A 15,262-nucleotide genomic window follows, 5' to 3' on the forward strand; every position below is an offset into this window, starting at 1 on the left:
CAAACACTCGCAGCATTTCAACGCAACATCCTGCAACATTGCTGGGCACAACATGTTGCATACGTTTGGCCACCCTGTTGCGATATGTTGCAACATGTTGGATAATGTTGGACCAAATATGAAAACGGACAAATTTTTTGAGCAACATTTTGGATGTTGCAGATGTTGCACTCGCTTGGTTACGTTCACGCAACATTGTTGCACCAGGGCATGCGCGCTAGGTCCACTTGTTGCGCGCCAGGGGCCTGGGGCACATAAACCTCAACATGTTGCGTTGAAAATGTTGCGTGCGTTTGGCCAGCCCGTTCAACACGTCGCAACATGAAGCAACGTGGCAAGACGTTGCGTTGAAATGTTGCGAGCGCTTGGCCAGGCCTTACGTGTATCAACAAGCTTATGATGGCAAGGAGCGAAACCGTAGAGAAGATCCTTGATTGCAATTTTAATCGAAGGGGTGTGTGGGGTGTGGTGGGGAGGGATGAGTTTGGGCATAAGGTGACAACGAAATGTGTAAGTTGGAGTAAACACCAGCTTCTATCCCCACCATATAATTATTCTTGATGAATGACCAGTACGCGAATTTCTCCGAGATTTTTTCTCTCTTTAATTCATGTCCATTAAAAAGCAGTGGTTTCTTTATTTATAATACAGCCACAATCAGAATTCTCAAGAATAGACCTCGTGAATTGAAGTGCCTGGTTAGTACAAAAACCTAAAAAAATAGGCTTTCCAAACCATTATTAGTCACCAAATATCCTTGGGTCACTCGTAAAGAGACTAATGGGGTGATAATTCTCCGAATTTATTATCAGTCGTGTTATATGGCCTTTTTATAAAACGAAATGAAAGTAGGTATTTGCTGCAAAAGCGCGTATTTGCTCCTTCATTTTTGCGTTTTTGAATAAAACTTCAAAAATGAGCCATTCTAGCAGTTCTATATCCACGCTGATCATACTTTGAAGTGACGGAAATATTGTGGACTGTTTAATTTCTTCATATGAGGAGTTTATTACTCGTGAGGGATAACTTCTCTTCTTCACGAAAAAACAAAGTGCGTATTTGCTCCTGAAACAGGTATTTGCTACGAAATGGTTTTTTAAGGATAAAATTGTTCAAAATTCGTTTATTCCTCTTTAATTGCTTTCAGATAGTGCATTTTAACAAGCGCCAACCGCACCAAAAGAGAAAACAAAAATATGACCACCGGTTTGACTTTTAAAAAGAAAAAACCTTGTCCAGTCTTTTGAAAAAATCCTGAGCTCTCAAGTCGTACAGAAAACGTACCCTACAACAACCTTTTAAGCAGAAATGAAGACATCGTAAAAAGAAGAATATTACTGATCGCAGAGGGGTTTCATAGGAATGTCTATCGTTGTCATGACCTTTAAAAGCCGATTGTTTCCTGAATTTTACGTAATTATTGATGGATGTACCAAAAAAGGAGTATTTGCTACCCTTTTCGGATTTAAACGGAACTAAATTGCACGTCAAAGAATTAACTCCAATCTTTGAGGATTGGATGTCATCTGTGAAATACCAGCTTTTGTAAAAAGTATTAAAGATGTCATTTATATTACATTTGAATCTTTTGAAGCCATAGGGAAAACAAGTAGCATATACCTAATGATGAATCTAAAGAGAGAGAGAGAGAGAGAGAGAGAGAGAGAGAGAGAACTTGAAAAAAAAGCAGTAAGCGGGCAACAACGTTTGATGTTCTTATAAAGAAGAGTGTAGTAGCGGAACTAATTCAAAGTACTTTTCGAAATCTAACAACAACAACAACAACAACAACAACGACAACCATCCATTTATTTGCCAAATTGGAAAACGTTTTACAAAACAGAATAAATATATTAGATCAGACAAAAAGCCCATTCAGAATAGCATAAACTAAACCAGCTGAATCTAACACAAAAGACGTGAAAGAAGAGTTAAAACACACTGGACCGACTTATGTTATGCCTTAGCCTGGCAAGACTACTTAGTCAAGCTTTTGTATTATTCTCTCAAAACCAAATTCACCTGATCTAGAAATCAAAGTTTCAGAACAATCGTAAAGTTAAAGTTTATTTAAAGTTAAATATTTTCCACGTAATTTAAGTGACAATTACATGTACACGTTACAGCAATAACACAGGTTCACCCAGCTCAATTGAAGACCGTCTATGCGCGTGACCTAAAAGCACGATTACACAATCCGTTGCTGTGAAACACTTGGCGTGCGTGATTTTGTGCCGTTGGTATATCAAGCATGGTACGATGGCTTCAAGCGAAACGGATTGTAAGATTAGCGTCCTTCAATTTCCAGTTCGCGGAAATTATGGCTACTAAAAGGAAAGCGAATGTGTAGATCTATTATCGATCGAGTGTTAGCTGGAAACTGTAGGTGATCAGACCCATGGTGGTAGAGAGAAGACCCTTTTATTCGCAGCCGATCTGCTCGGCGGTGGCAAGAGTCTCCAACCTTGAAGTTATTTGTGTATAACTGAAACTTCAAGGAATCGTCTCAAAATAGGCCTAAAATTTATCCAGGATCAGGAGCCCATCCTGGAGCGTACAACTTCCGTACAGCATCTGTGAAACGGCGTTTTCACAAGTAGCTTTATTTTTAGACTAGCCCTTCCCACGAATTAGGTCAAAAAACAAAGTCAGTTACGGTTCGGTTACCCTATGACGTCAGCTTCATTTCTTGTAATTAGTCATCGGGCTCCTGTGGGAGTCTCATTAGCGGGAAATTCAATCTAAAAATAACCTTACTTGTGAAAACGCCGTTGCACAAGTATAGTTAAGTTGCACGCTCCAGGTGATGGGCTCCTGCCAGGATGGATAAAGACTGAAAAAGGATTTCAAGGAAGCAACTTTTATTCGAAAATCGTTCGTAATTTTACACGCAAAAAGCCAACGATTTCTCTCATACTAATCCTTATAATCGACCTACAATATTCTTCAATTGAGCTTGGTTAACCTGTGGGATTAAAGGCTTCGTTATGCCGTCAAATTTGATCAAAACTGCGAAACGGGCCCCTCTCGGAGTAATCCAAGAAAAGGACTATGGCAAATGAATCTCGAAAATGAATTCGATGAAGACCACGTCAAGACTAACTTTGTACTACAAAATCCTAGCAATTTAATAATTCAAGGAAATTATCAACCTCTTCATAAACAGTCATTGTATAAACTGTTATCCGTGAGCTTCTTTAATCCAGAATTATACATTGGGTACAAAAATGGAAGTACGCGCATACGTACGTAGCACTTGCAGCTGTAGAAACAAGTTACATAGGTGTCCAAGCTTAAGCAAAAGTATACAAATATCATAAACAGGTATTTGTAACTCTTACGCCAAAACCACCTCTACCCTATAGCCCGCTTATCCTTCTTCAGTAGTTCCTTCTTGATTTTTTAATCAGAGCCTACGGTAAGTTTTTTAGCTGTAATTTAAACTCGGCACTGCCTATGAAAAACAACCGTGGAAGTGAAATAAACAAATAGAAAGTGAACAGTTATCCAACTTATATTTTGTTGGTTCCTTTTAAGCCTTGGAAGTCAATGCAGCCTACTGTTTATTTTTTCTAGTTTTGTTTATTTATGTAGAGGGAGGATTCCTGTTCGATACCAATATTTTTTTGTATCCTATCGCGATGTTGTTCTGAAGGAGCAATGATGGCATAGAAGGTTAGTGCGCGGCCTTAGTGCAAGAGGTCCTGAGTTCGATTACCGGATCCAATCCCGTATCCTTGTTTCGACTTCTTTCCGTTCTGTGTAGCTTAAGTAGCTTTAAATACCCGTAAAACTTAGCAGTGATGGAGAGGAGGAAGTAAAATGAGCGCACCGTCGACTTCAGGTTTGTCAGTTGAATTACTGTTACGAGTTATCGACGTTAAATATGGTCGCTTTACTTTACTAAGTTATGGCTCAAGCTTCTAACATTAAGCACGTCCTTGGGTTGAGAGTGAACGAGAGCCTTTGGCCGCGGAGAACCGGCGTACAAAATGGTTTCCCGAAAAAAAATAATTATAGACGAAAGGGTACAAGTGAAAAAGCGAAAAAAGTACAGGCCCCAGTTGTTCAAACGATGGATAGCGCTATCCGCCGGATAAATCACTAACCAGTGGATAAGTCATAGCAAAACCAATTGCGCTATCCAATGGGATAGTGACTTATCCGGTGGATAGCGTTATCCACCTTTTGAACAACTGGGGCCAGGTGAATATGGAAATTCTGCTTGTTCAGAAATTTGACCCGAGGCTGAAGTAACGTTGTAACTCGGCTCCCTAAGCACTCGATCAACTTCAACGGGCATGGCTCCGTCGAGAATTTTTTACTGTGATTTTAGGGCAAAACAAAGCGAAATGCTTTCAAGGACTGTCTATCCTCTATGCTAAAATTAGGACCAAAAAAAAACGTGTAGGCTGCATAGGTACTGTAAGCTCCCTAACAACCCAGGAAGTGTAACAAGTAAAAGCACAACTTGTAGCGACGTAAATAGAGTAGTTTAATCGGGAGTTCTCTTGGACTAAGGTCACATTGATCTGGCTCTTTTGGAATTCTAAAAGCAGGGCGATCACACATGAGATCGGGTTTCAACGAATCTATTGTCTATTGTTACAGGAAGAACTAAAGGACTAATGACACTCTGAAATCTTATATAGCAAAACAACAACATGCTATGGTTATGAAGCAGCTCTAACATACGTTCATTGTTTTCAAGACAGGTTAAATAGCTCAAGGCACTATGTAATCCTCTTTTATGACTCTTTTGACCATCACACAAAACCACAGAAAATTAAAGGAACAATACAACGTCCCTTAGAAGTACGCACGCCATGACCAGAAGTTCATAACTCAGAAGTCTCGATCTGTGTTGGAAAGCGGCACACCAGTTTACGGTATTATCTATTTTTGGACCGGCTACTGCTAGATTTTTGCTGCGAAAAAACGTAGCTGCATTGCGTGCCGTTCACTCATTTAGCACCTGCAATCCTTTGTGCAGGTACTTGGACCAATCAGGAGCGTTGATGTTATTAGGGTCAATCTCATTGGCCATTATTTGGCGGGACTTGAATTTTAAATTCATATATAATCCCGTAACCTGATGGGCCAAGACCAATGGACCTCTTTAACTTATACGTTTCATTTTCCCGCTACGTGATGTTACTTCAGGGAACAGTTTCTTTCAATTGTCCTCTTATACAAGTGCATATGTTTACATAACTTATGAAAAAACAAAAGGAACATTTCCTTGGGAACATCACGTGGTCTGAAATGTGAAAACAAAACGAAGAAGCGAAGGAGGTCCATTCAGAGAGACTGGCACTTGCGGGTTATGGACTTCTGCCATGGTCCATTACATTTTTCCCCGCATCTTCAAGAAGTGCAAAACAGCGTCGCCAATGAACACAAACATTGAAATGAATCCAAATGCCTTTGAATGAAAAATAAAACATCGATTAAAGAAAACGAACGAAATCAACTGTTTTGAATTACCAACATGAGTTTTTTTTCTGGTGTCACTTACCGCAGCAGCGCGAATCTTGTCGTAATATGAATAGCCGCTGAACGCTGAACCGACAAAACTAGCCAGTAAAGCAGAGCTGATAAGAAGTAATATAGCGACTACCACTGCAAACACCAAAACCTGCAAGGCAGTTTTGAGTACCTTTATTTTTCAACTGGAAAAAAAATCGTGCGCAAATTATCAGGGAAGTCGGAGGCCACACGCATATTGAAAACGAAAAGGAACACCGACTCCTGAAATATCTCCGTCGGATTTAATTCACCTGTAAGGGGAAATTCATGACAGAAACTAAGGATGCGTTCGATTGACCGTATTCTGTTAGAAGTCCGTCGTTTTACAAAGAGTCACATTAAATTTGTCAAACATCCCGTAAAATGCTATTTTAATTAAAGATATATTTATTATCCATGTTCGAAGGGAGCCTCTTGCTCGGCTTCAAAACGCCAAACATACCGTTTTAAATCATCAATCTACGCATGGCCAATCGAACGCATCGTAAATGTAGTTATCTTGGAATGAATCAAAAGGAATTTGCATAAATTGGAAATCCTCGTCAAGGGTTTAATTATTTAATAATTCTCGAATACGAAAAAGAATGCACGGAAAACGTGGCACAGTTAAAGTCTGGGAGTTCAATTATATTTATTAGGCTCTTAATAGCTATCATTCTGGTTGGCGCGGGATCTAACAACTCGAACAAGGAACCCTCGGGCTACAACCAACAACACCTGGCGTCTATAACACGAGTTCGCATCCTGAAGGACTGGAAGTGATTCCGGTAATTGTTGGTGAAATGAAAGCGCTCTTAGTTCTTCCTCAATGTGACTAGCTATGTCACGGGGTCTGCTGTTTTCTGATCAAAACGGCAAAGAGTCATTTCCCTTTTCTGATGATAAGGAGAATGATAACTTCCTTTTGACTCAACAAAAGAAACCATCCCCTACCCCCCGCCGGCCTGTCATTGTGGTTATGCTCATGCTTTCCCTACTCGGAACGACGTAAAGTAAGCATTAATAATTAGTAGTTGCCAGGAACCCATAACCAGGGCAGTAGCTTATAGGTCTATGTAACGGCTTTTTCGCACATCAAGCTATTTTAAAACGAATTTATAAAAAGGTGTGGCTTTCGCGAGTGACTCCCTTACTGACCCCCTCTAAAATTAACAAGAAATAAAAAAAGCATCCATTTATCAAAAAAGAAAGGTTGTTATTTGACATAAAAGGTAAATGAAGGAGATGGACCCTATTCTGCCATCTTTGAAATTTAAAGGCGAGTATAATTTCCTCGTTACTTCAAGTCAGCCCCTGTGTATTTTCTTAAATCTTATATATTCATTTCTCGTCAATTTTAAAGGAGATCAGTAGGGGGTCAATGTTTTGTACTAGCCCTTCTTAACTATATCGTAAAGATGATTCAATCATACCAGTATATTCCAATCCAGGTTGAAGTTAATCTTTGAAATGATATTGAAGGCAAACAGGATAAATATTGCAATAACGAAAATCCATGACGTCACTGTGACAAACAGGAAGAAATCCATCTTCCCCAAGTTATAATGATAAATGCTATAAGCGTCAGAGGCAATAGCAAATGCCAACAGGAGCGTAAACTTGAATCGTGTAGGAAACAAAGAAAAATAAGAAGCAAATTAGCTTGAAACGGTTGTGATAGGAATGAACAACCTACCTCATATAGTCAACGGGGTGTGCACGCGCAGTAATTTTTTTTTTTCGTGGAGGCGAGGGGAGGAGAGGGGGCGAGGGTGGTAGAACTGCGAAAACAATGGTTAAAACCATACGTAATTAACGAGAAAATCTTCAAATCTGGTGGTTGAATTAAACTTGTTTCAATTCTTCTCTCGGAAAAATAACAGAGAGTTCCTAATGCATGCCATTACAGGACTTGCGGTGCCTTCGAATTTAATTTGGGGCAATGCCATTACATCAAGCAGAACCAACCAACCAATCAGCCCAAAGGAAAACTGAGCCCCTTCTCTATTCTTTCCTCCGCTGACCATAGTTGATCCACTACATATCATGGGTATGATTGCATTTGAAAAACTGCATAGTTGAATTTGCCGGTATAAATAAATTTTATTATTTTTTTTATTATTATAAAAATAGACTACGACTAGCAGTAGAACAGTTGGTCTTTCTTTTTCTTCTTCTTCTTCTTCTTCTATTTTTGTCTCTCTTTCTCGTTTTTGTACGGGGACATTGTATTCTGTACCAGTCACGAGAGAGATTGTAAAAAGTATGTGCCTCAATGTTGGCATCTTCAAATTAAGTACATACAAACTCAACCATCTTCAGTATTCCTGGAATTGATTTTATGTACGACATAGTCAGTCCTAAACCAGCACTGCCACTGCTTTGGTTTTGTGCTTTAGCAGATGAAGGGTCTGACTCTGCTTGATCAGCCATCCTGTAACTTGTTTACCTACGATAAAGAAACGACACTGATAATTCTTAGGCCGACTATAGAATTTATCATGTTGCCTTTTTTAATCACTTCAATATCCGCGAGACAATTCGCCTCCCAACTAGATGTCCCAAGTTCCATTCTTAGGCTCGACGTCATATGTGGCTTGAGTTTGATACTCAACACTGAGAGGTTTTCTCTACGCACTCCGGTTTTCCTCCCTCTCTCTCTCTTCTCAAAAACTGAAGTTTAGCGGGATTTGAGTTAGATTGGTTTGATTTCTCTGTACAGTGTCCCCAAATAGGGCCTCAGCGCCAGAAGACTTGACACTTAAAGTTCTTTGCTTACCATAAAAAGTTATCTCATGGTTTGGAATAGGAGGCAATACACTTAGAGTTAAGGCGGGGTTACATATGGGTGTCGTTTTCACACCGCTCAAAATCGATATAATCAGGAGCCCAAAACCCTATGGCTCCTGGTTTAATGGAAATATATATCTCGTTCGCTTTTTAAGCAGTGCCAAAATCCTATGTTAATTGACCTTTTTGCAGACACGGCGGCCATTTTGATTTCTATTGTTTCAAATAGCTATTATGGGATGCCCAGGGGCAAATACATATTAATTTGCCCCCTGAGCATCCCACAATGTCAAATCAAAATGGCCGCCTTATCTGCAAAAAGGTCTATTACACAAATCGATCTTTTGGGGTGTTTTGTAAAACGTTTGATGATTTTTGTGCATATTTGGAAGGAGATAGTTTTTCTCAAATTGAGAGGAATAAGAAATAGTTGAGATTTACTGTAGTTTAAAAATTAGAAATTGGTATTTGGACACCCAAACAGTCCCCTACCAACCTTGGTTTGCCCTGGGTTCTGGGGCAACTGTCTGCTGGTGTGCCAAAAATATTTTTTTTTCTTTTATCCCTTCCTTAATTAAACCACTTAAAATGTCATTCAAATTCATGTTTAGCCCTTAACAGTACTCTTCGTGTTGATGAATATCAAAATCGGGCGCGCATCTCATTACGTTCATTTCAAGATATTGGTAGATTTAACCGTAGTCGCGTAATAGGATTTGGATTGGACTAGCACGCACGATGTGTTATAATATAACAAAACACGCCTTGAAGCGTTTACGCGGGATGGGTGGATGTAAGCTTATTAAGATCTATTAAAAGGAAAAGGAAAGGAAAGGAACTTCATTTAAGTGTCTAGTTGTTCTGGCGCTGGAGCACTAATTGGGAACCCTGTAACTGTAATCAACGATTCACACAAATCAAGTCAAATGGTGGTTTTTGAGAAGAGGGGAAACCGGAGTACCCGGAGAAGAACCTATCAGTGCAGAGTAGAGAACCAGCAAACTCAACCCACATATGACACCGAGTATGGGAATCAAACCCAGGCCACATTGGTAGGAGGCAACTGCGTCATCCCTGCACACAAACTTAACAAACTTTTAATGTGTAGCGAAAATCAGTCTGTTTACACTGACAAACACGTTTGCGTGAGGAAGGCTTTTGCTTGCATTGAGTGGCAATGAGGGAAACCTGGAATTTAAAAAGAGGAGTGGAACAGTTGGCTCCAGGATACAAGGAATTTCTTACATGAAATAATTTGAGAAACTGATCCGAGCCCCAAAGGTCGCTGACGTTATGGAAGTCGCGCTGCTCGGAATCTACGGATATCCCATAACGCTGATATTGCAAAAATACATAGGTATTGGACTGCGGGAAAGGGCCGTTTTCAGTCGTCGGTGTTGTAAAAGAACATTCAAGTCTCACGAGAGCCATAGACTAACTTCGATATATTAAAACTCATGATTTCAAGGCTCTAGGGAATAAAAATTAGGATGTGTATAAGTTTATTCTCCTGAGTCTCGAAATCATGTTCAATATATCAGAAATGGTTAATGTCCTAATTAAGGAACATTTGCGAAAGCTCATAAAATTAATTAAAGTCACTGTAAATGATTCGCACTTCGCGCGTTAAGTTCTTTCGCTTACTGATTTAATGTATGCAACTATTCTTGCAATTTATTTATCACAGCAAGTTTGCGTGAGTTAAAAGGTGACAACTAATTAGAAATTCAGAAATATATAAATCGACACTGTACTGCAAACGCGAAAATCGCTTTTTTACTTACCTCCGATCAAGAACGTTAAAGACAGTCAACAGAAGAAATCAAACCATAAGATCGTGTAGATTAGAAGATACAAATTGTAAGTATATATTCACGAAATCAGTTCCATTCCTTTTTAGCCTATCTTCGGTATTCTAAAACATTAATCTACTTGTGTAATATTTTTCTTTCAGTCGACTAGTTCAACGACTTACAACTAGTACGGATAAAAGTCTAAAAATCTACAAGGTCTTGGCGTGATCCTGCCATAAAATAGTGCCTCGAACGTAGGTGCGATTCAGTAAATAAAAATTGTTTTGTTATATGGGCACAGTTTTCGATAATAATATACAACGTTTACTGGCATTGGCTACGTAGAGTAAGGGAGCCCATTCCTGTTGGAACACTGAAGTTAAGCCCTGTTGAGCGGGGGTTGTTCTTGGTGATACCTTTACTGAAGCTTTGGAAGTCGCGCTTCTCGGAATCTACGGATATCCCATAACTCTGATATTGCATAAAAACATATAGTGCGATACGTTAATTACTGAACAATTACTAGAAAGCGGTACAAAATCATTCTTCCCAAAATATACAACTACTTTCAAAAGCCTCGTCGATGACAAAGCAGCTGGACTCGAACGCACCTCTGAGTCACTAATCCTTTATTAGTATCACCCAACTAGTGGACTAATGCAAATCCTGCAATTTAATTGGCTACGCTACTAGAGGACTATTAGTAATAGTCCTCGAGTAGCGAAAAGCGTGACGCTTTCTTTCGTTTTATTCCCATATAAATATTTCTTCAACTTGCATTTGCTAACTTTATCATTGCCTTTTCTTTCCGACTAGTTGGGTGATACTAAAACAATTAGACCCTTCGCCCTCATGGGCTATTGACCCGTAGCCCTTGCGGGCTATGGGTCTAATTGTTAATTATTGCTAGTTTATATAGAGGATATTACACGGCCGCGCTGGGATACTAATTTTATCTTCGAGTGAGCGAAGCGAAACTCTAAAATAGTAAGATAGGGTCTTTCCAATGATTTAACTGATTAGAGTGTAATGTGAGTGCTTGTTTTCTACCCCATATGAACCATGTGAGCGTTAGCCCTACTAATGGAAATGGGCCAGTAGGGCTAACGCTCACATGGTTCACATGGGGTTAGAAAACAAGCACTTCACATTACAGTCTAATCAGTTAAGTCTGTTGAAATATAGTGCTTCACGGCCAACGTTTGCAAAAACGGAACCTTTCCTTGTACTTGTCTTTCCAATGATATTTACCCTTTGGTTGTAACCACTAAAAATGTGATACGCCGGGGTAATTTTGTCAGCACCTATTTGTTATCCTATTTCCAGTCCCAAAACAAGCCCATCGCGTATCAATGTGGAGCTTTTGGGCGTTCATTCACAATTTAGATGTGAAGTCACACCCGACAATGCACAAATTCCGTAGCTAGAGTATGATTTTTCTGATGGGGGACTGAAATAGTTTTATATGTAGGACATAGGTGATTTTCTGTTAGTTTCTCTGCATTTTGCATCGCTCACATGTACAAGCTTATTTCGCACCTTAATTGTTACAATGAGGATATGAGATATTACATTTTCCGTGCCAATTTGCCATTTTGTCCCCCTCTGCACTCACGTAACTTTATACAGATTCCTCATTCAACCTTATTTTGATTACTGCTTACCCCTGTGGGATACATGTGGTAAGCAACTGAAAGATAAATTACAAAAATCGTGCGGGAAGGGTTATTACAGGCTCTTCATACGATGTTAGGTCTACAGATGTGTTGAATAACTTGAAATGGAAACCCCTTGAAACCAGGCGCTTCCATACAAAGGCTACCCTTATGTATAAAATCCTCAATGATTTATCTGCCAACCCAACTGAGTAACTCTTTTGTAAAACTCAATGATACTAACATAACTGAATTACAATCTTAGGACTATCGAGACTGATCTAGCACTTCCAAGGCCATACACAAATGTTTTGAAGCGCAGCTTTAAGTATAGTGGTGCAATACTCTGGAACAATCTTTCCTATGAGGCAAAGATCGCACAATCGCTTTCGGATTTCAAACACAAACTTGCCTCCTCGCCTTCCATGCCTTCTACTGGATCGCACTGATTCCATGTAATGTACTTTTATTTTAAATATACACACATATGCTTTATTGTAAAGTGTTTACCTACGCCCCACCTGGAAACCAGCTTTTGTTGTGTGTGGCTAGCGTAGTGAATTAATAAAGTTGTCACAACATTCAAAGTGACAAGAAAGAATGTATCATGGCGTCGTCAAGTTAAACCTTGTAGGGAGACAACATCCAGCGCTGAAATCTCCGACTAGCCGTAAGTTTTCCCGGGTTTCTTTCCTATAATTACCACTATTAACAAAGGGTCTTGGTTTTTGTGGTACGAAACTAAGACCGGTGTCTTAGTTTTCGTACTGCGAAAACTAAGTCGGGGTCTTCGTACTACAAAAGCTAAGACCCCGGGTCTTAGGTCTTAGGTCCTAGTTTTCGAGGGTCTTAGTTTTCGTATGATATGTTTTCGTTTTAGTATGATATGTCTGATGGGGGACATGTAGGACACAAGTGATTTTCTTATTACTTAGCCTATTTCATGCAGTAAGGATGGCAAGTGCTGTTTATTGGTGGGGACGGGGGAGGAGTGGAGTGGTTTTCTGAGGTTTCTTCACAGCAAATCCCAGGAGCATTGGTCAGGAAACTTAACTATTAGAGTGTAATGTGAAGTGCTAGTTTTCTACCCATATGAACCATGTGGGCGTTAGCGCTGCTAATGGAATTGCACCCACACAAGGACAGAGAAAAACGCTGACCAGGGTGGAGTTTCTCTCTGTCCTTGTGTGGGCCCATTTCCATTAGTAGGGCTGTTTTGATACTGGAAATAGGATAACAAATATGTGCTGACAAATTTACCCCGTGGTATCATATTTTTAGTGGTTACAACCAAAGGGTAAACTTACTGAGTTTCTTATCAATGGAAAGACCCTATCTTACTATATTGAGTTTCCGTGCCAATACGTAAACATCGGCGACTGGCACTGTGTTTTCTGTCACACAACACTCAAAGAGACAAGAAAAAATGTATCATGGCGTCGTCAAGTTAAACATTGTAGGGAGACAACATCTAGCGCTCAAATCTCCGACTAGCGGCAAGTTTTGCCGGGTTTCTTTCCCGTAATTACCACTATTAACAAAGGGTCTTAGTTTACGTAGTACGAAAACCAAGACCCCGTCTTAGTTTTTGTACTACGAAAGCTAAGAAGCCGGAGTCTTAGGTTTTAGTTTTCGAGGGTCTTAGTTTTCGTAACACCCCTTCGATGTCGAATATGAAAATAAAAACTCAAATTTGAAATTTGGATGTCAAATTCCGAAGTTGAATGACCAGCAGTGATCTACAATGAGCTACAATGATCTACAATGACCTACAAATGAGTTACATCATAAGCTAAAATTAGCTTATGACTTGTAATGAGCTAAAATAAAAGATAATTTGCAGCTCTGAGGGCACTGCAGCATGTTTGCAGTACAAAGGTTAAAAATATTCCACTCTGCACTTTAAACCAATCAAAACCTCGTTGCTGTGCAATTTGAAAATTTTCATTGCACGCTCTGAACCAAGCAGAACATTATGGAAGAATAACTTATTTATAATCTTCTCTTCATTTTTTTTTTTTTTTTTTTGCTGCTCTAATTAAGAGTTTATCGTTGCCAAGCAAAGCCTTGATATTTGTTGATTTTCAATTAAGCTTTAAAACAAAGGAAAACCATCCAAGGGCCTTTTCGCAGTTTCGCGCGTAAATGCTGTCGTTATATGGGCTGTCGTGCAATGGGTTAAAAGTGTTGCGTGGCAACGCACAATGGATGTTTTCCGCTCACCACTCTTCACCCTGATCCTCTTTTGTCCTTCTCTTTGATCGTAAGTTATTTAAGTTGGCCATTGTAGCTCATTGTAGGTCATTGTAGATCACTGTAGGTCATTGTAGAACACAGTAGGTCATTGTAGCTCATTGCAGGTCATTGTAGAGCATTGTAAATCATTGTAGGTTGTTGTAGGTCATTCCTTGTTTTAGTAACTACGACTTTCAGTTGCTAAACCAATCAGAATACTCGTTAGAACTGACAAGTTCCTGGAACCAATCGAATTGCTAGGGTCAAAATCTGGCTGGGAATATGAAACGGCATCCCATTGGACCGGCCTTCTCAAAGAACTCAACGGCCTGAACCAGAGGTTCTTCCTCGCCTATTCCGTCGCTCTGAGAGGGAAAACCTCTGGCAGCCAGGGTAGATGAAAACATACCATCGACCGAAATGTCAACGCGGACTGACTACGTCATCCCGCGTAATAGATACTAACTACTTACACCCTCAAGCTCATAATTAATCCTATCGATACCTATAATACCACATGGCCAATCTATATAGTTCGTTCCAGGAGTGCAAGGGCCGTTCGTAGCTTCAAGTTGATTGACACGTCAACTGAATTGACCAATTATAGCGAACGACCAACTGCCTTTTCACACAACAAGCAGGGATAGCGCAGTAGTGAGAGCACTCGCCTCTCACCAATCTGACCCTGGTTCGATTCCCATACTCCGTTTTTGGTTGAGTTTGCTGGTTCTCTACTCCGATCCGAGAAGTTTTTCTCCGGTTACTCCGGTCTTCCCTCTCCTCAAAAACCAATACGATTTGATATGATTTGTGCACAACCCCACAAACTATTCAGCTTTACACATTATCGTGTGAAAAGAATGGTTTATTACTACTATTATCATTACACTTGAAATCCAAAAAAATTATCTTTGAGTTAAATGAATAATAGCATTTAAGCTGTTGGCACTACTTCACGGGCAATCTCCATGGGAACAAACAAGAGAGACCCTGGGATCGAGGTTGAAGCTGGGAGGCGGAAAATTACATAGCCTCGCACGCATACATTCTTGGGGCGTCGTCACGCGTTCCTCCCCCACTAACGTTCGTTGGGGAGGAACGAAGCCCTGAGAACTTCTGCGTGGGAGGCTAAACATTACAAAGTTCCGGGTCACGTTATGGGTACCAATGGCGCATGTCGTGCAACAACATATTTCTCTTCGGTCGTATCTCCTTCAGTGAGTGAGTTCACAAAGCTACCTGTCAGGTAGTAGAAAATACAACTGCTTATCACTTATTCTC

At 39.9% G+C, this 15,262-nt stretch overlaps 1 protein-coding gene across 1 annotated transcript in view; it reads right to left on the bottom strand.

Annotated features, from left to right (window-relative positions):
• Positions 1–4,474: 4,474 nt before the first annotated feature.
• LOC138022023 (plasmolipin-like) overlaps positions 4,475–15,262 on the bottom strand; it is a 13,982-nt gene continuing 3,194 nt past the window's right edge. Inside the window, exons 2-5 of the mRNA XM_068869046.1 lie at positions 7,813–7,957; positions 6,942–7,127; positions 5,519–5,638; positions 4,475–5,425 (exon numbers count right to left, since the gene is read on the bottom strand). Coding sequence (XP_068725147.1) covers positions 5,348–5,425; positions 5,519–5,638; positions 6,942–7,127; positions 7,813–7,941 — 513 coding nt within the window. The 5' untranslated portion in view covers positions 7,942–7,957 and the 3' untranslated portion in view covers positions 4,475–5,347. The remainder of the gene's footprint in view (positions 5,426–5,518; positions 5,639–6,941; positions 7,128–7,812; positions 7,958–15,262) is intronic.

This window comes from Montipora capricornis, chromosome 10 (genome assembly GCF_036669925.1).
Source record: "Montipora capricornis isolate CH-2021 chromosome 10, ASM3666992v2, whole genome shotgun sequence".
NCBI lineage: Eukaryota > Metazoa > Cnidaria > Anthozoa > Scleractinia > Acroporidae > Montipora > Montipora capricornis.